We start from the raw sequence: 20,000 nt of genomic DNA, 5'->3' as shown, positions 1-20,000 counted from the left end.
TGGGGGTGGATATCTGCACAGGGGTGATAACTCATTTTTGACTGAGGTGGATATTTAATGTTTCAAAGTGTTTTCCAAGGTCTTGGATATCTACTTTTGACAGGGGGTTGATATCTCTTTACTGACAATATTGATATTGCTTTACGACAAGGCATTAATATCTCCTTTTTGTCAAGGGGTGGATATTTCGTTTTCCGCAAGGGGTTTATATCTATCTTTTGACAGGAGGTGGATATCTTCTTTTTGACAAGGGCAGAATATATTCTTATCGTCATGGGTTGTGTACATTTTTTGAAGGGGTGTGTTATGTTCTGTGATATGTATAATAAGAACATAAAGTAACAGAAACGGGATTTCTTTAATAGGCTTATTCTCTACACCAGTTTTACAACAACAAACCATGATTCTTGAAATACATAAATATAATGCAGTAAATGTTATTCGTTGACTACTAGCTGGTAGGCGGAGCCTATCAGAGCATGCATAGCATATCAGATACCACTACATGGCGTATTTATCTACAAGAGTAAATATATATTTTTGACAGGTGGTGAATATATTTTTTATTGACAGGTGTAGTTTTCTTCTCTGTGACAACTGAGTAATAAAAATAACTAATCATTTGATCAAGATTTTAATCATACAGAAATAACCAGTGGATTTATCTGTATGTTTATTGGAGGTATGGGAGTATGTATCGCCTATAGACGGTGTGGTTGGTGATCCAGTGTCTGTGGGACACCCCAGGTACCACGTGCGTCACCAGCCCGCCCCGTCCAGCCAACGTCCGCAGTCCGAACCAATCATCAATATACCACTGGAAAATACGCACAAACAAATCCTTCTCATCAGTTGTATCTGCATACATATCAATATGCTGCCGTTGTTGTCCATAGTATTGCCAAGTTACTATGTTTAATGGCCAACCACTATACAAAGTGGGTGGGAAAGGCCAAAACATATAATGCTTCATTACTTTTAGTTTGTTTGTTTTTTTACTTTTAATAATTTTGCACTGTGGGATTCTTTCCGTGATAAATTTACCACGAACAATTATGTAATTTGTTTAAATAATTTCAACAAAGTTCATATTACATAAACGTTTACGAGGACACGAGGAAAACCAGAGTAACTGAAGTACATAATAGTGTTAAACTCACTTTCAGACAAATTGCTTCCTGCATTTATAATACATGTGAAAGGTAATCAAAACAGATAAACCGGTCATATAATGATTTTATAGTTCTATAACCCATTTGAAAATAAAAACATTTTTACATTTTTTAACAACTGAGTTAATGATAATTCTAAAATAATGTTTATTATTATTATGTGATGAAATTAATCATATACTGGCACTTCCAATAGAAAAAGATAATTCAAAAATGATATATATTCTCTCCTTATATTCTAAATGACGGCCTGGGAGTGAGTTTTCAATACAGAATTTCTGACCCTCGAGATGTAGGAAAACGACCCCATGTATAGAAATTTCTAAAAACAATGTTATTTTACAGGTGATTAATACAAAATTTATTACTCATCTCTTATTACGAAAATACATTTCATGCCGAAGGGAGCCAGTAATATCTGTTTAACCTGGGAAACGTTAGTATTTATGCACTGTGCTGTTTGTAGAGTTGTGTGCTGCTCTATGTTTCTTGTTTGTGAATTTGTGTTCTATGTCTTTGGCGTTGCCCATTGCCACTAAACCGGGTTTATGTTTAAACGTTTTGCTACTGAGCATGTTTCTGTAGCTTTTTGCAAATATATTTATATCTAATTCCATACACATTTGATGTCACAAAATTCTAACAATATTTCCATTCAATATCGAATAACATTTACATTGAACAATGATGATCTTGCTTATCATTAGCTATTTGAGGTTTAATCCTTACCCCATTGAAAGTCTTAACAAAGAAGTATATGAACCTTTTCTATTATTGAACTGTTTAGAGGAACATATTGGTTGGGAAAACATTTTTGCCATCTATTCGCACACCGTGTGTTAAGCAATTTCATTATGAATGTTTCTATATAAAGGATTTTGTCGTTAAGCTTGAAAATAGAAAAACCAATATTTTTCTCTGAAATTGATATCTACTTTTTGACATGGGGTGATATATCCATTTTGATAGAAGGATTTGTATTTTATAAGGTTGGATTTCTCTTTTTGTCTGAATGTGGTGTGAAGATAACTCCTTTCTGACTGAGGTGGATATCTACTGTTAGACAAGGTCTTCGATATCTCTTTGAAAGGGGATTAATATCTCCTTAAAAACTTTTGACAGGTGGTGTAGATTTTTACTTCCTGACAAGTGTTAGATGCTATCGAATAATTGACAGGGATTCTATATGTCTCTTTTGATAAGAGTTGGAAATCTACTGCTTAAGAAGGGTGGATTGGTACTTCTTGCCAAGGGGTGGTTATTTTCTTTTTGATAAGGTGTGGACATCTACTGTTGGCAACGGGTGGATACTTTTTTGACAGAAGGTTTATATTTCCTTTTCGACAGGGGTTGGATATCTCCTTTGAGATTGAGATGGATATCTACTGTTTCACAATGTCTTTGATATCTACATTTTGATAGGGGTGATATTTTCCTGATACCAAGGTTTGTATTTCACCATTTTAACAGGGCTTTCGTATCTCCCCTTTTCCAAGAGGATTGATATGTATTCATGTCAAAAATTGATATCACCATTTTGACATGGCGTTCTTATCTCTGTTTTGGCAGGTGATGGATATATACTCTTTAATAAAGACATGGAGATTTCTTTATTGACAATGAGTATTTCTACTAAGTGTGGATGTCACCTTTTTAGACGGGGTTTGGATATATACTAAGCAACACCTAATGGTTTCGTACTTATTAACAAGGGTGGATTTTACTTTCAGAGGTGGTGGATATGTACATTTTAGCAGGGATAAAATATCATATTATTGGCGAAGGGTGAACATCCTAGCAAGCATGCCCATATTGGGCCGATGTCGGCTGAATATCGGTATATCGGCCAGTGTTTGCCGACATCGGCCCGATATGGGCATATTGGCTGAAACATTGTATGTGTAATAATACTATATATTTAAATATGAATGTTTAACATAATAACATCAACAATAGCTTTTATTTTTTATGGGACAAAAAACTTTTTTTATAAATATGTCAATATCGGTCCGATATTGGCCCGATGTATACTCGGTCTTGCTTCAAGGGAGAGCAATGCATATGTTGCAACTTTCACTAGCAGTTCATTCCCCTGGCGATTAATAATTATTTAAATTCATTATCATTAAATAATAAAACCAATTTAAGTTTATATGGTTATCTGTTATTGATTCTGTAATTAAAAGATTCAGTTCATGCTTATTTGATTTTTATCTAAGAAATTATTTAGTTTTATATTCACCGCGGTATTTGTGCCATTTCAAAGAGTAGATGAAAGTCAAATCTTACTTTTGGTTTTTATCAATGCTAAGTACTGTTTGAATCGTTGTTGAGCGCATGAATATAAGGAATTGTTAAGTACTATTCTGTTAATCTATAGTTTTATTCTCGAAAGTAATATAAATACTTTTATTTCGAGTAAATATGTTGAAAAGGAATTCGTGTAATATATTTTCGTGACTAGTTCTCTTTGTTGTTTTATGAGTTTGATTAAAATCTTCATTTAGGTAGCATGTGCACACAAAGGCAAAGTATTTCATTGCTGATTTGGTTGGGTTTGAACGATTAATTTATTTGCTTCCATTGTAGACAAATTTAAAAAGGACATTTTGTTATCAATTATGATACATAATTGACACATTTTAATTTACAGTATCGTTTATTGTGAAAAGATCAAAGTTGCAGAGAGCAGACAACTGCAAATTGAGACTCTGAAATTGAGGAATAAAGGCGATCATAGGGGAGGTATGTCTTGACGCCCCAATGTAACCATTTATATTGAACTTGTTCATACTATGTTAGTTACAATCAGTTTGTCAGGATGGTGTGCATTTATATATTTTTTTGTGAAGCAAATTAATTTATGATACATCTGTTAATGAAATAAGATCGATAAAAGCAGGTGATTTAGGCTATTTCACACTTAAGAAAAGGCAGGTTGACTATGCCAACCTTTAAAATTACCTAAAGAGGAGAAATGATCACGATAACCGACTAATGCATTTGTTACTTTAACAAAATATGATGCATTTTCAGAGGAAGCGTGTTTTTTTTCAGAGGAAGCGTGTTTTAATCAGATGAGGATGAATAAATGTCAGTAACAACACCACCAAGGCATTTGAAGGTGACAGTGACAATGACAGGACTGTTCTGCAGGCATCACAATAGTTACTACAATATCCCCCAACAATTGCACCGTCTCTACAAGTATATACCGTTCTTAACCTAAGCATAGTTCAAGTATATAATCCCCCCGGAAATATGCAAAGGGATGTAGGCAGATTTTATACAAACCACTGAAAATATGCTATAAATCGGTCCAAAAAGAAGGTGCTGTGTAAATTTTGGTGTATTAAGATAGAAGACCACGTGATGTTTATCTACAGTCAGGCGGTCTTGTGACTGCGAAAACGGACTTTTTCTATTCTGAAATGTCAATGAAAAAGCACAGGAATTTGACTCAGTGTTTAGTCTAAAATGATATATTAAAGTCATTATATAACCACAAACAACAAATGACAAAAAACAACGATTTCGGACAAAGACCTGGTCACTTATACTATCATTAAAGAAAGGACGGTGCCCAAAATCAGGTAAGTCAATTTTGATCTATGTGTTCTTTTACACAACCGTCGGAATCTAAACATACTGTACATTTTTGATAAGCTCCATCCATAACCTTGGTAATGATATACAGCACTTGACACTTCTTTTTTCAAATCAAAAAGAAATCGAACAAATAATTAATGCTGTCAGTGCGATTTTCAAAGGTCGGAAAAGTTTATAGAATCCAACGTAAAACAGTGTGATCAGAGTCAAGATCATGCACAGGTGGCATATAGCGACTATTCATCGACTGTTCCAAACATATACCAACAAAGTTTGGTTAATGCATCGATAAAAAACAACCTTTCTTGTGTTTATCATCCAAAGTCAGTCAAAACAACTTTCCGCTAATTACTTTCTGTCGATAACGGCCATTTTTCTTTGCGAGCGCCTGGCTGATTGGCCCTGAAGTGAAGTTGACCTTGTTTTCGATTGGATCGTTGTTGACATATTCCGCAAAATATCTCGTGTTTTTGGCATTGTCAATTAAAAACAATTCTAAGCATACCAAGCACAAACATGTTTTGATGTCTTTTAAGTACCAATCATGAAATTTTACGATGATCAACTTAAAGCCATCGAATTGGCCGATAAAGGGCACAGTTGTTTGATTCATGGTCCAGCAGGCAGCGGAAAATCATCTTTAATATGTACATAGAGAATACTATGTCAGTGCCGTGGATGGAGGAGTTTATCTGGTGAGCCGAAAGGGATCTTTACACAAGAGGGCCAAGATGGCCCTAAATCGCTCACCTGAGTTAAACTTTGTGCTAATTAAAGTCCAATAACGGGAATTTGGCTTATCTGATGTATTATGCCCATTCAATTTCTCACCAAATGTTGTGATGATTGGACAAATGCTTAAACAGTTGATAGAACAAGAGCAATTTTAGTTTATTTCTATAAATAAAGCGCAATAACTCTCGGGTAACTACAGCAATTTTGATAATTATCAAACACGTTCATACACATTCTGACCAAATTTGGTCATGATTCGACAAAGAGTTCAAAAGTAATTCATCGGAATACATACTGGTTGGTGTTTGTCTGCCCTTCCATACACCATAGGTGGAACTGTTATATGTCCGGGGGTTTTTTTAAACTCATGAAAATATGTATTTGTTTAAAAAGATACAAAGGGCATATCTCTTACAGTATAGGTTGGATTTATATAACTCTTCAAAAAATCACAATTTACTGTGAATAAGTTTATGAAGTTTGAAGTTGGTACCTTCAATTATTTTAAAACTAGAAAAATAACAATACAAAAACAGATGACCCATATTCGAACGTGCCTTAAAAATTATCAAAACAACCTTCCTGACAAATTTCCAGGATATTTGGGCTGAAAATATTACCTCTAGAATGTAAACAAAGTTTTTCCATATTTAGGCTCGTTGACATATTTTTGACCCCAGATGACCCATATTCGAACTTAAGCTAGAAATCATCGAAACAGCCTTTCAGACAAATTTCTAGGATATTTTGGCTGAAAATGTTACCCTCGAAAGTGTTAACATTTGGATTCTGTGACCTAGTTTTTGACCCAAGATGACCCATATTCGAACTTGAGCTATAAATCATCAAAACAACATTTATGACAAATTATCAGGATATTTGGGCTCAAAATGTTACCTCTAGAGTGTTAACAAGGTTTTTTTTTCTATATTTTAGCTCTGCGACCTAGTTTTTGACCCTAGATGACCCATTCAGCTAGAATTCATCTAACCATCTTTCTAACAAATTTCCAGGATATTTGGGCTGAAAATGTTACCTTCAGAGTGTTAAAAACGTTTTTTTCAAATTTTAGTTCTGTGACCTAGTTTTTGACCCCAGATGATCAATATTCAAGCTTAAGCTAAAAATAATCAAAACAACCTTTCTTACAAATTTCTAGGATATTTGGGCTGCAAATGTAACTTCTATGGTATTAACAAGGATTTTCCATAGTTGGGCTCTGTGACAAAGTGTTTGACCCCATATGACCCATATTCGAACTTGAGCTAGAAATCATTGAACCTTTCTAACAAATTTCTAGGATATTTGGGCTGAAAATGTTACCTCTAGAGTGAAACTGAGGTTTTTACATATTTGGGCTCGTTGCCCTATTTTTGACCCCAGATGACCCATATTCGAACTTAAGTAATCATCGAAACAGCCTTGCAGACAAATTTCCAGAATACTTGGGCTGCAAATGTTACTACAGAAATTACTACAGTATAGAAGGTCATGGTTCAAGATCACGAGTGTTTACAAACAATCGCCATATGTTCAATTGATTTAATTTAGTTGGTAGTGTTGGAGATTCAGAACTGCACCGACAAAGAGATTTTTTTAATTCACTACAGAAATGGAATTAACTATCGTTGAGTGCTGCACTGCTTTCAGCATTTGCAGGTGGGGTAAGATTTTTACATAGCATGTAGACTTTCTGGCCTTTTTTGCCTGTGTCATTATTATGCAAAGTGGTGGGACTTTATGTGCGAGTGATTGTTGAGGTCGGTTGTTGGCGGACTATTGATAAAATACTAAAAAGTTATTTATGCTTTTCCTCTGACATTGCAAAATTGAAGTTCATTTAAGCGGTCAAATGACCACCTGACTGTAGATAAACATTACGTGGTCTACTATGTTCATAAACTAAATTTTTCACCTTGTTATTGGACTGATTTGTTGGCAAGTGACATGATAGGTACCGATACAGTATCAACTTTCCAGCCAGACTGTATCAATGTATACATACCAGTACTGTGTCAACTATCCAGCCAGACTGTATCATTGATAGTCGACACAGTACCGATATGTATATATTGATTGAATTGATACATACCAGTACTGTGTCAATTATCCAGCCAGACTGTATCATTGATAGTTGACACAGTACCGATATGTATATATTGATTGAATTGATACATACCAGTACTGTGTCAATTATCCAGCCAGACTGTATCAGTGATAGTTGACACACTACCGATATGTATATATTGATTGAAATGATACAGCCAGACTGTATCAGCATATATCTCACCTCCTACATGAATGAGGCTATCCAATTGGCCTAGAGCGGTCACGTGCACGACGTGTATCATCCATACCCCCCCCCCCCCGTAATTTCCAGTATGTTTCATACCACCCCTGTAACTTTCATACTCCGCAAAAAGACAAAATAGCGGCCGAAAAAATTGTAACTGCTCTCTCGGCTTTTCTTTTCACTTATATTGAATATCCATTTTATTCAAGCAATCTGTTGAGTGTAACCGACTGTTTACATGAGTCAGTGGTTACAAGATGGCGACTAAAAACGGTTAACAAGCACAACAAGTGACGAATCTGTCGATAAAAAGTTAAAACTAAATTCAGAAGAGATGCTTCGATGCAACAAGAAATCTGCAAATGTGCTGAGGGGTTACCTTCAAGAAATTGTTAAAAAATAAGTGTTAAAAACAGTTAACTGTTGTTGTTTTTCTTATTATTACATTTATTGACTGTTATACATCTTTCTTGTACGGTTATCATTTAATGTAACCTTACTGAGAAAATATATATTTACATTGTTATTGTATTTATTCCAAATAAACTTTTTGTTTTTCTTAAAATACAATTTTGAGACAATATTTAAGCGTCATTGAATACTTTCATAACAAATACATTATATCTTAATATAATCTTATTATTAAAGGTACTCGGTGAGATATATTCATTACACTGTTAGTAGCTGGGGAGTATGTGATATACACCCCCAGTGGTTTCATACCACGCTCGAGCTTCGCTCCCACATGGTATGAAACCACTGGGGGTGTATATCACTCTCCCCCCCCCCCCAGCTACTACCAGTGTAACTAATAATACATGCCGGTACGGTGTCAACTTTCCAGCCAGTCTGTATCAGTACATACACACCGGTACGGTGTCAACTATCCAGCCTGACTGTATCAGTATATACACACCGGTACGGTGTCAACTATCCAGCCTGACTGTATCCGTATATACACACCGGTACGGTGTCAACTATCCAGCCTGACTGTTTCAGTATATACACACCGGTACGGTGTCAACTATACAGCCTGACTGTTTCAGTATATACACACCGGTACGGTGTCAACTATCCAGCCTGACTGTTTCAGTATATACACACCGGTACGGTGTCAACTATCCAGCCTGACTGTTTCAGTATATACACACCGGTACGGTGTCAACTATCCAGCCAGACTGTTTCAGTATATACACACCGGTACGGTGTAAACTTTCCAGCCAGACTGTATCAGTATATACATACCGGTACGGTGTAAACTATCCAGCCTGACTGTATCAGTATATACACACCGGTACGGTGTAAACTATCCAGCCTGACTGTATCAGTATATACACACCGGTACGGTGTAAACTATCCAGCCTGACTGTATCAGTATAAACATACCGGTACGGTGTCAACTATCCAGCCTGACTGTATCAGTATATACACACCGGTACCATGTCAACTTTCCAGCCAGACTGTATCAGTTGTGAGTATATTCATGTTATTGTAAAACATAATTATGAACAAAGATATCTAAAGATAGTATATGCTGGCTTATAATTTCCTTCGTGAAAACTTCTTTTAATGGTTACCACATTGTAATTACCTCCCTTGTTGAAGACTGTCGTCTGTAGAGCATCATGGAAACCTTGTCTTGTGGCAATAATTAGAACGCGAGTTAATTATTTCTCGCTTCAAATGTCACCAGAAAACAGTTTCCACGCACCTTTCAAGAAATAATGCTTCACTCTTCTTAGATCTATTTAAAGACAGATCAGTCCATTTACATACTCTGAATCACTGCGCGAATACCCATGACAACCACGAATTATTCCATATCCACACGCAATTATTTTCACTAAGCACAAAAGAGTTCCGGCAAAAAATACATTTTAACTTAATTTTGTTAAACTGGGAGAAAAAGCATCTACCATAGCCGCTCGTGTAAGATAGGTTCATCCCGACCATCGCGCAGGGCGCAAAACACCCTACGCTCGGGTCGGAATGAACCTATCTTACACTCTCGGCCATGGAAGATACTTATAATCTGGAGCTTTGGTTTCCTAAACAATGCACTGCCACGGATAGTAAAATCTACTCTACACTTCAAACTGGACTAAGGCGTATTTAATTTACTACCAGGGTATGCCAGCTAAACTAAAAGCATCCCAAAAAATGCCTTTGACATATTGATTAGGTTTATGTTTAATGCTTCTTTCTACAACGCCAAATACCTCTGGATCGAATCACCCACATACTATATATTTATTCTCTGTATGTGTGATGTACATGTGTCTTAATAAAGCCCTCAACACATGTTACTCGTGGACAAAATGAACAGATTTATATCATTTAAAAAAAAAAAATATGCATATGCATTGTACTACATGCTCAAGATATTGGACTGAAATTACTGAGAAAAACTGAGAAATAAGCACATTCTTTCCGTTTCATTCCCCATTACATGAATATGACACAAATTATAGCAGATCGATGGCCTGTTTACGCTTGACGCGATTTGATTTGAAAAGTAAAACATTTTATAAACACAAGTAAAAACTAACAATCGCAATAAAAAGACAAATAATAGCAGATTTAGGCAATTTGAAATATAAAAAAAACAATGAATGAACTACATTCACCAAAAAACCTGATTATAAGATTTAATGAGGTATTATAATTTGAAACATTATGAATTGATATTTTATGCCTAATCAACTTTAATTGCATCATAATACGATCCATATGTTTTACGGATTTTTACGACTTCTCAGATTTTATCTCCGGGGAATAAACCTGTTCAAATGCGAAAACCCTCATACTATTCTTATCTACAATGTACATGTAGATATTATCGGTCATCGGCCGAAGCAAAATCTAAACACAGGTATATAATAATATATGTATCTATTTGATTCGGTACGCGTTCATTTTGAAACTAGTTGTGGGTTCTGCTTATTATATTGCGTTCTGTAACTCGTCAATATTAAAATAATTTTGTTTTGTTTTTTGTAAAATTTCAATTGCGTTATATTATGCAAAACGCAGCTTATTCGAACTATATTAGCCGCATAACATACATTGAAAACTCATTACAGCGCTATTTTTAGCAAGCTAATTAATATGCAGAACGCAGTCCGAAGCTATAAGAGTAGATTGCTTACTAATAATTTTCGATTTAAATGTTAATGTAAATTAGGTTGGTGACCACCGCAGTTTTAACCGCGCTGGGGTTGATACGCCCGTGCGCGCCAAAAGTTAAAGATATTTTTCGATCTGCCGATGCGATTTTCGAGATAGGTTATAAAAGCCTGCAGGCCTAGCGCCCTACAGCTTAAAAATGGCATAGCCCCGGACTACAAGGGAGACTATAAGTATCTCCCATGGAATGTCTCTCCCATGGCCGAGAGTGTAAGATAGGTTCATTCCGACCCGAGCGTAGGGTGATATGCGGAAACGAGGTTTACCGAGTTTCCGCAAAACACTGCGCGAGAGTCGGGATGAACCTATCTTACACGAGCGGCTATGGAAGATACTTTTTCACTCACCCCAGTTAAACAAAATTAAGTTAAAATGTATTTTTGCTGGAACTCTTTTGTGCTTAGTAAAAGTAATTGCCTGTAAATGGATTTGCGATAAATCGTGGTTGTCATGAATGTGCGCGCAGTGATTCACATTAAGTTAATAGTCAAACCGGTCTCTAAGGAGAGTAAAGTATTATTTCCTGAAAGGTGTGTGGAAACTGTTTTATGATAACATTTGAAGCGAGAAATAATTAATTAGCGTGCCATAAGACAAGGTTTCCATGATGCTATAGACGACAGTCTTCAACAATGGAGGTAATTACAATGTGGTGGCCATTAAAAAGGAGTTCATACGGATATTTTATCTTCGCCCGTGGGCAAGGTACGAATTTATAGCATGGTTAAATTAATTGATCTACTTATCTGAGGTGGGAGATTTTATCTCCCAAGATACTGTACCCACATGCAGGAAAAGGTTACTTCAGAAACTGGCTATTAGGACTATATACTGTCATATTAATATTATAATGTGATAATTACTATATAAAATTCTCCAATTGTAACTTATTATGTAAAATGACTGAGATACAACTACGGCAATATGTATTTTAATGCATAAATACTAAACATTTACATGCATAGGTACTTTGTCAATTATCCAGGCAGAATGTATCAGAATATACTTACCGGCTGGTTTTCCATCTCGATGACATTCAAGTTGGCGTCGAAGAATCCAAAGTGGCTGTAATATAATTAGGCACATTTAGATATCGCCAGAAGCCAACCCTCCTATGAGCTTTCCTATGGAAGTGTGTTCAAATATTCAAGCAGTAACTAGTCACGTAAAGAATACATATAATATGCTATATCTTTGTAACCCATTGCCAATTTGCCGTTTGGACTATTGCCTTAAAATAATAAGATGTTGTGAAATTAGCATTTTTTCACGCACTTAGATTTCGGAGTTCAAATTATCATTAAGACAGACAACTTGTCTTTTTACATTTTTAAGATTGGATTCTAAGTATAATGTGATCTGGTATGTATTAACTCTCAATTGTTTAAGTCTGTATTTGGTGAAATGAGTGTATTGGAATCTTTGTATTTTTGAAGTAAGTCATATATTTTCGTGGTTCTGGTAAACTACTTGTTCTTCTATTTGTTGCACATTTTGCACACGTTCATAATCTGTTGGTTTGCAGTTTAATAGAACATTGACAACACGGTCTTGGGGTTGAGAGCAGAGAAGACTGAGAGACATATATATTTGTTAGGTCATATTTTTCTCTTTTATCATTTTAGCTCTAGACACATTAGTTATGTACTCACTACTATTCCATTGTTTATTTTCAGTATGTTGACTTGTGACTTGTTATCATCACCATTGTGAAAGAACGAATGAATACATATATATAGACGATACACTGTGTTATGATTGTTTAAGCCACAAATGGACACAAATAGTCCCTGTACAATATATCTGAACCTTCCTCCAACAAGTCGATCAGAACTTTCTTTACGAAAACGTCGGCCTGTTACATCTTTACTAGTTTAAACACGCTTTTAAATAAAACAAATCCTTACTCTATCGTAAATGTAAGTCATTTTATTCAACCATCTTTATTATAAGTATTCACAACACATAAAATAAAATAATGACGGTAAAGTTGGAAGGTAGTTGGTAGTTGGGGATTCTAATATTCAACTACTTACCAGTTGCCAGTTGAGGAATCGAATATTCAACTACCTGCTAGTTTCTCTTTTATTGGTATATTCGCCAGTCGGATATTCGACCATTTCCAGTCGATTATTCGACTGGAAATGGTCGAATGTCCGACTGGCAAATATACGAGAAAAAGTAATTTTATACAGTGTTTGTCGCAAAGAGACATATGTGTACATGCATAAAGAAACATTTGGCGATTAATTTTCCAATATGTGCCCTTTAAAACCATACATATAGACATAATCTGAACCCCCAACTACTGACTGGTTTGCAGTTGAACATTCGCGAATAATCGACTGAAAATGGTCGAATATACGAATAAAAGCTTGGACTGCTTAACTATGAAACGTCTGTCATTTTGACATCTTACACAAGATCTGAATTGGCAAGGTGCGATAAATCCGTCACCAAGTATTGACAAATGACAAAATATTGATTGTTTTTCGTTGGTACTAGTATTTGATTGTAAGCGATAGTAATTGGTTTGACCTCCGACAGTTGTTTCCATTTTGTGTTCATGTTAAGTGTGTGTTCACACACATGATCAAATTGTTTTCGAAACACCACGTGAACTTCTACTGGAATATGTAGTTACCCTAGTGGGCTTACTGACCTTTTTTACACTACATAGAGAAAATAGCAGAAAAAAACATACACTTTTAGCTCTGGGTCAATGAGAATCTGTGAGTTGATAGGTCATATAAATGAATAGGGTTTTCGACCTACGATTTTCTAAGTTTCTGATCTTTAGTAAAGTATACGAGTAAGAGCACGTCGGTAGAATGACTGCGTCTGGGTCGGGGTGTTCCGGGTTCAATACTAGACCGCGTCATACAGGGGGTCCAACGTGTTTGCGGAATTTTAAGAGAGGGAATTATCTTCGAACACCTCCATTTTATTCGGCTTCACACAATTTTCTCACTTAAAATACGGCAAACACAAAACACATTGAACCCCCTGATCATATCAAAGACGATTATAAAAATGGTACGGATGGCTCCCTCGCTTGGAGTTAAGCTTTGAGGGTATTACTTGTATACAACTGAATACTCAGAACATCTTAAGTCAGACAAGTTGTATTGCTCGTGTGGTTGCTTTACACAGGATACGTTAATAAACCACGGAGCCTAAATGTAATAAGAGCTAGTGTAATTTACCACGTACTGCGTTGCATATGGCGTGATAACTCTGCTATCTGGACCTTCTTCACATTATCTGAACTGCCAAGGCGTGAGCACAATATATCTGTCACCTTGACCTCCATACCCAACCTTGACTGCGAGGGTGCGATCATACATGGCCTCCACCACCACGACGTGATCACTATGTGATTTGGACCTATTTAGCTTCTACGGGACTGCCAAGGCGTGTTTACCTCTGTCATTAGGGCCCCCTAATCCGCAAGTGGATTGCAAACGCTGGTGTGTACGCTTATTTATATTCGCCCTCGGACCTTGCCCTTTCAGCAAGTGCTTTGATAAGATTGGTCGTCATTTTAGTATTTTGGAGCATAGTACACAGAGAAAATGTAACTCTGGTTAAAGCTACCCTGATACTTTAACGTACATCAGTGTATAGCACTGTCACACTGGACCCCCCCCCCCCCCTCCCATTTAACGTTCCTTCCGAAAGAAGATTATTATTTTAGTGGTTCGGCGGGAAATCGAACATGCGACCACTGTATTGGCAGTCAAGTGTCTTACCTCTAGAATAGGGATCCGCCGCTAGCGCGGTGATCAATAATCACGAGCTTGTATACCTGATTTGAACTTCGAAGGCATAATTAGTATATTTTCAGGACCTCATATACATGACCTGGACTTCAAAGGTGTGAACACACTGCCAACTGGACTTCTTATGCCTAACATGGACTTTAATGCCTGATAACCCTGTCACCTAACCCGCACTCCATAGATGTTAGAAGTATGTCATGTGGAACTGCTAAACTAAACCTTATCTACCAAGGCGCGATCACTTAGACATCTTAACCTCCTATTCAGACCTGGACTCCAAGGTCGAAAAAACAATGTCACCTCGACCTCATAAACATCACATGGACTACCAAAATTTAATTTATTGCCTATAAAGAAATAAATTTATTTATGATACTTTCAAGGGATATAACTCATTACGCAGTAAATTATTAGTACCGAGCTTCCAATTTTGATAGTATTATTTAACCGTCTCATCTCGCTGATATCACAACGCAATAATTTCACAGATAATTTATGCAAACCCGATTTACGCAGTAAGCTTTTATTCCCACCCTACCTCACCCAAAATATAGGTCAGTGTGTTTTTACCGTATCATACCTAATAAGGTCCTTTCCATTTTCGCTTATACGCCATACCAGTTTGCGTTCATATTATTTTCCTATTATATATTTACTTTTTGCTATAATGTTATCTTACCTTTGCTATACTGTCATCTTAACATTTGTCTTACATAATGCATTTTGTTTTATTTGATATGTTCTCTTGGAGGGCGTTTTATTTACCTCTAACTTTGTTACGGCCATGTTTATTGTTCGTTGGTAACGATATACGTCATTTAAATTAAATAAATGGCATTTTTCAATTTCCATCCTGGTTTGTCAATAACTCGAAACCATTTAACTCAACTCATACTTTTAAGAGAGTACTCATAAAGAAAATTACCACGTTGGCTGAATCTCCAGTACGTAATCTGCAATGCTGGGGCGTGGTTACCCTGTCATCTAGACCAGATATATCTCACCTGGAATGCAAGGCCGCAAAAGTGTGGACACTCATTTGGACGCCCTATACAAAACCTTTAAAATAGGCGAGGTGACCAAAAATCAACAAACCATTTCACGTTGCTGAAAACTTGTAAAACTGCAATGAATGATGAAAAAAAAATGTAATGTTTGCATGGAAGTGCATTCAACATATGAGCGATTTCAACACCGCAATACATAATCGATGCCGAAGTACACCATTGGTATGACGATTTTAAACTTAAAATTGCATTGTAAGTCATTTCATAACGGAATGAAATGGACATTCGATACGTAGACTAGACTGCTAAACTATAATAAGTCTGTGATTTTGACCTCATTAACATGAATTGGACTAGCAAGATGCGATAACTCCATCACCTGCATCTCCTAAACTACAAGTACTACCGAGGCAGAACATCCCTGCAACCTGCACCTCCTATACCACACTTGGACTACTTAGGCAGAACATCCCTGTCATCTGCACGTCTTACATCGCACTTGGACTAGCGAGGAAGAACACCTCTGCGACCTGCACCTCCTATACCGCACTTGGACTACTTAGGCAGAACATACCTGTCATCTGCACGTCTTACACCGCACTCGGACTACCGAGGCAGAACATCCCTGCCCCATGTACCTCCTATACTACACTTGGAACACCGAGACAAAACATCCCTGCAACCTACACCTCCTATACCACACTTGGATTAACGAGTCAGAACAACCCTGTCACCTGTACCTCTTTTACCACACTTTGACAACTGAGGCAAAACTTCCCTGTAACATGCACCTCCTATACCGCACCTGGACTAACGAGGCAGAACATTCCTGCAACCTGCACCTCCTATACTACACTTTGACTAACGAGGCAGAACAACATTGCCACCTGCACCTCCTATACTGCACTTGGAATGTAGATGTTAAACATCCCTGCCACCTGCACCTCCTATACCGCACTTGGACTACCGAGGCAGAACATCCCTTCCCCACTGCACCTCCTATACTACACTTGGACTACCGAGGCAGAACAACATTGCCACCTGCACCTCTTATACCACACTTGGACTACCGCGGCAGAACATCCCTGCAACCTTCACCTCCTAAACCACACTTGGACTGCCGCGGCAGAACAACCCTGTCACCTGCACCTCCTATACTACACTTGGAATACCGAGGTAAAACATCCCTGTAACCTTCACCTCCTAAACCACACTTGGACTAACGAGGCAGAACAACCCTTTCACCTGCGACTCTTTTACCACACTTGGACTACCGAGGCAAATCATCACTGCAACATGCACCTCTTATACCACACTAGGACTGATGAGGCAGAACAACATTGCCGCCTGCACCTCCTATGCAACACTTGGACTACCGCGGCAAAACATCCCTGCAGCCTGCTCCTCCTATACCACACTTGGACCACCGAGGCAGGACACCTGCACCTCCTATAGCACTCTTGGAATGCAGATGTTGAACAACCCTGCCGCCTGCACCTCTTATACCGCACTTGGACTACCGAGGCATAACAACATTGCCACCTGCGATTCCTATACCGCACTGGGACTGCAGATGTTGAACAAACCTGCCCCGTGCATATCTTATACCGTACTTGCGCTACCTAGGTAGAACAACATTGTCGCCTGCACCTCATATACCACACTTGGACTACCGAGCCAGAACGACATTGCCACCGGCACCTCCTGTACCAGTTTTGGAATACAGATGCAGAACACCCCTGCCGCCTGCACCTCCTATACCCCATTTGGACTACCGAGGCAAAGTAACATTGCCATCTGCACCTCCTAAACCACACTTGGAATATCTAGACAGAACAACCCGGTCACATGCACCTCATATACCGCACTTGGACTACTTAGGCAAAACAACCTTGCCACCTGCACATCCTATACCACACTGACTAAAGAGGCAGAACAACATAGCAACCTGCACATCCTATACCACACTTTGACTACCGCGACAGAACAACTTTGCCACCTGCACCTCCTATACAACAAGTAATACGGAGGCAGAACATCCCTGCAACCGGCACCTCCTATACCACACATTATTTACTTAGGCGGAACACCCCTGTCATCTGCCACTCTTATACTGCACTTGGACTACTCAGACAGAACAACTCTGTCACATGCATCTCCTATACACCATTTTGACTCCGCAGCAGAACATCCCTGTTGGCTGCACTTTCTAAACCACACTTGGACTACCGAGGCAAAACATCTCTGCGACCTGCACCTCCTATACCACACTTGGACTACCGAGGCACAAAAACATTGCCACCTGCACCTCCTATACCACGCTTGGACTAACTAGGCAGCACATCCCTGCAAACTTGCACGTCGTATACCACACTTTGACTTCCGAGTTAAAACAACCATGCCACCTACATCACCTATACCAAACTTGTACTACCGAGGCAGAACAACCCTGTCACCTGCATTAACTATACCACACTTTGACTATCGCAGCCGAACAAACTTGCTACCTTCACCTCTTATACCACACTTGGACTACCGAGGTTGAACATCCCTGCCACCTGCATATCTTATACCACATTTGGACTACCGAGGCACAACATCCCCGCCGCCTAATCCTCCTATATTACACTTGGACTAACGAGGAAGAACATCCCTGCAACCTTACCTTCTATATCACACTTGGACTACCGAGGCAGAACATCCTTATGATCTGCACCTCTTATGCCGCACTTGGACTGACGAGGGAGAACAGTCCTGCGGCCTGCACCTCCTATACCATACTTGGAATAACAAAACATACTATCCCTGCCGCCTGCACCTCTTAAACCATACTTGGACTACCGAGGCAGAAAATCTCTGCCGCCTGCATCGCTTTAACCCCACTTGGACTATCTAGGCAGAACAACCCGGTCACCTGCACCTCCTATACCATACTTTGACTACCGAGGCAGACCATCCCTGTCACCTGCACCTCTTTTACCACACTCGGACTACAGAGGCAGAACATCTCTGTCACCTGCACCTCTTTTACCACATTTGGACTAACGAGGCAGAACATCCCGGTCACCTGCACCTCCTATACCACACTTTGACAACCGAGGCAGAACTTCCCTGCAATGTACACCTCCTATACCATACTTGGACTAACGAGGCAGAACATCCCTGCCACCTTCGTCTCGTATACCACACATGGACTGCTATTGAGCGTAACTTGATCATCTTGGCATTATGTAAGTCACCTGTAAATCCATATCACGATAACGTTGTCACCCAGACCTAACAAGCGTCACGACGAATGTCATGCGCGAATGCTCTGTCATCTTGAATGGTTATACCTCATATGGACTACCAAGGTGTGATACCTCATTGTTATGACCTGCGTTATTTCATTTGGACTGCCAATGCGCGATAACAAGTATATTTCATGAACAAAGTTCAGGATTTTAGGCGGAAACGAGGTAGAAATGTACTCATCGCTTGAAATGAAATGAGAAAAGTTTCATTCAGGTCATTTTTCCTTTGCCCGCGAGCAAGATAATGATTTCTAGCATGGTCCAATATTTGGATCTTTTTATCATGAGTGGGATACACTTCCATCATATCGACTACTTATAATTCGCTTGGACTGCCATTGCTCGATAACCTCGTCATGTTAACCTTATTAATTCACATGGACAGCCACTGTGTGTTGACGCTGTCATTGGGTCCACAGATATATCACCTGTACTGTCATGGCGTAAAATAACATTTCGACGTAATGTACCTCACCTGGACTGCCAAGGCGTGATAACTCCATCATCTGGACCTCCTATCATTACCAACCGATTTAGGCGGAGAAAATTGCTCTTAAAGTCTGAAATAATCGCATGTATATGAAATTATTGTTTCCAACCATCTTAATGCTGCATTTTTTACTGCAGAATAAAAACAAATATTAATTGAAAATGCTGTTTGAAAAAGATGTGTATGTATTTTTTTAAACAATACTAGCTTAATTAAAAGGTCAAGGAGCGCTTTTTTTACTGACCTTGACTTAGTGGGTTAACTGACTGATTGTTAACGACAGCGAGAAATCTGCTCCACTCTAGGTACATGTCCTGGTGTCGCGGGTCTGAAATAAGCCAATTATAGTTTGACGAAGAGGTTATGTCGGAATATATTCGCAAACCTACATCATGCTAGTGCATAAATCAAGGAATAATTGCAGAATATATTT

The 20,000-nt window shown here is 38.2% G+C and overlaps 1 protein-coding gene across 1 annotated transcript in view; it reads right to left on the bottom strand.

Moving 5' to 3' along the window:
- Positions 1–339: 339 nt before the first annotated feature.
- LOC128224835 (lysosomal thioesterase PPT2-like) overlaps positions 340–20,000 on the bottom strand; it is a 39,965-nt gene continuing 20,304 nt past the window's right edge. Inside the window, exons 6-9 of the mRNA XM_052934914.1 lie at positions 19,812–19,895; positions 19,553–19,637; positions 12,006–12,060; positions 340–817 (exon numbers count right to left, since the gene is read on the bottom strand). Coding sequence (XP_052790874.1) covers positions 674–817; positions 12,006–12,060; positions 19,553–19,637; positions 19,812–19,895 — 368 coding nt within the window. The 3' untranslated portion in view covers positions 340–673. The remainder of the gene's footprint in view (positions 818–12,005; positions 12,061–19,552; positions 19,638–19,811; positions 19,896–20,000) is intronic.

The sequence above is a fragment of the Mya arenaria genome, chromosome 17 (genome assembly GCF_026914265.1).
Source record: "Mya arenaria isolate MELC-2E11 chromosome 17, ASM2691426v1".
NCBI classification, from domain to species: Eukaryota; Metazoa; Mollusca; class Bivalvia; order Myida; family Myidae; genus Mya; species Mya arenaria.
Note: the sequence above shows the minus strand (reverse complement) of the source record. Positions and strands in the feature narration are given on the sequence as shown.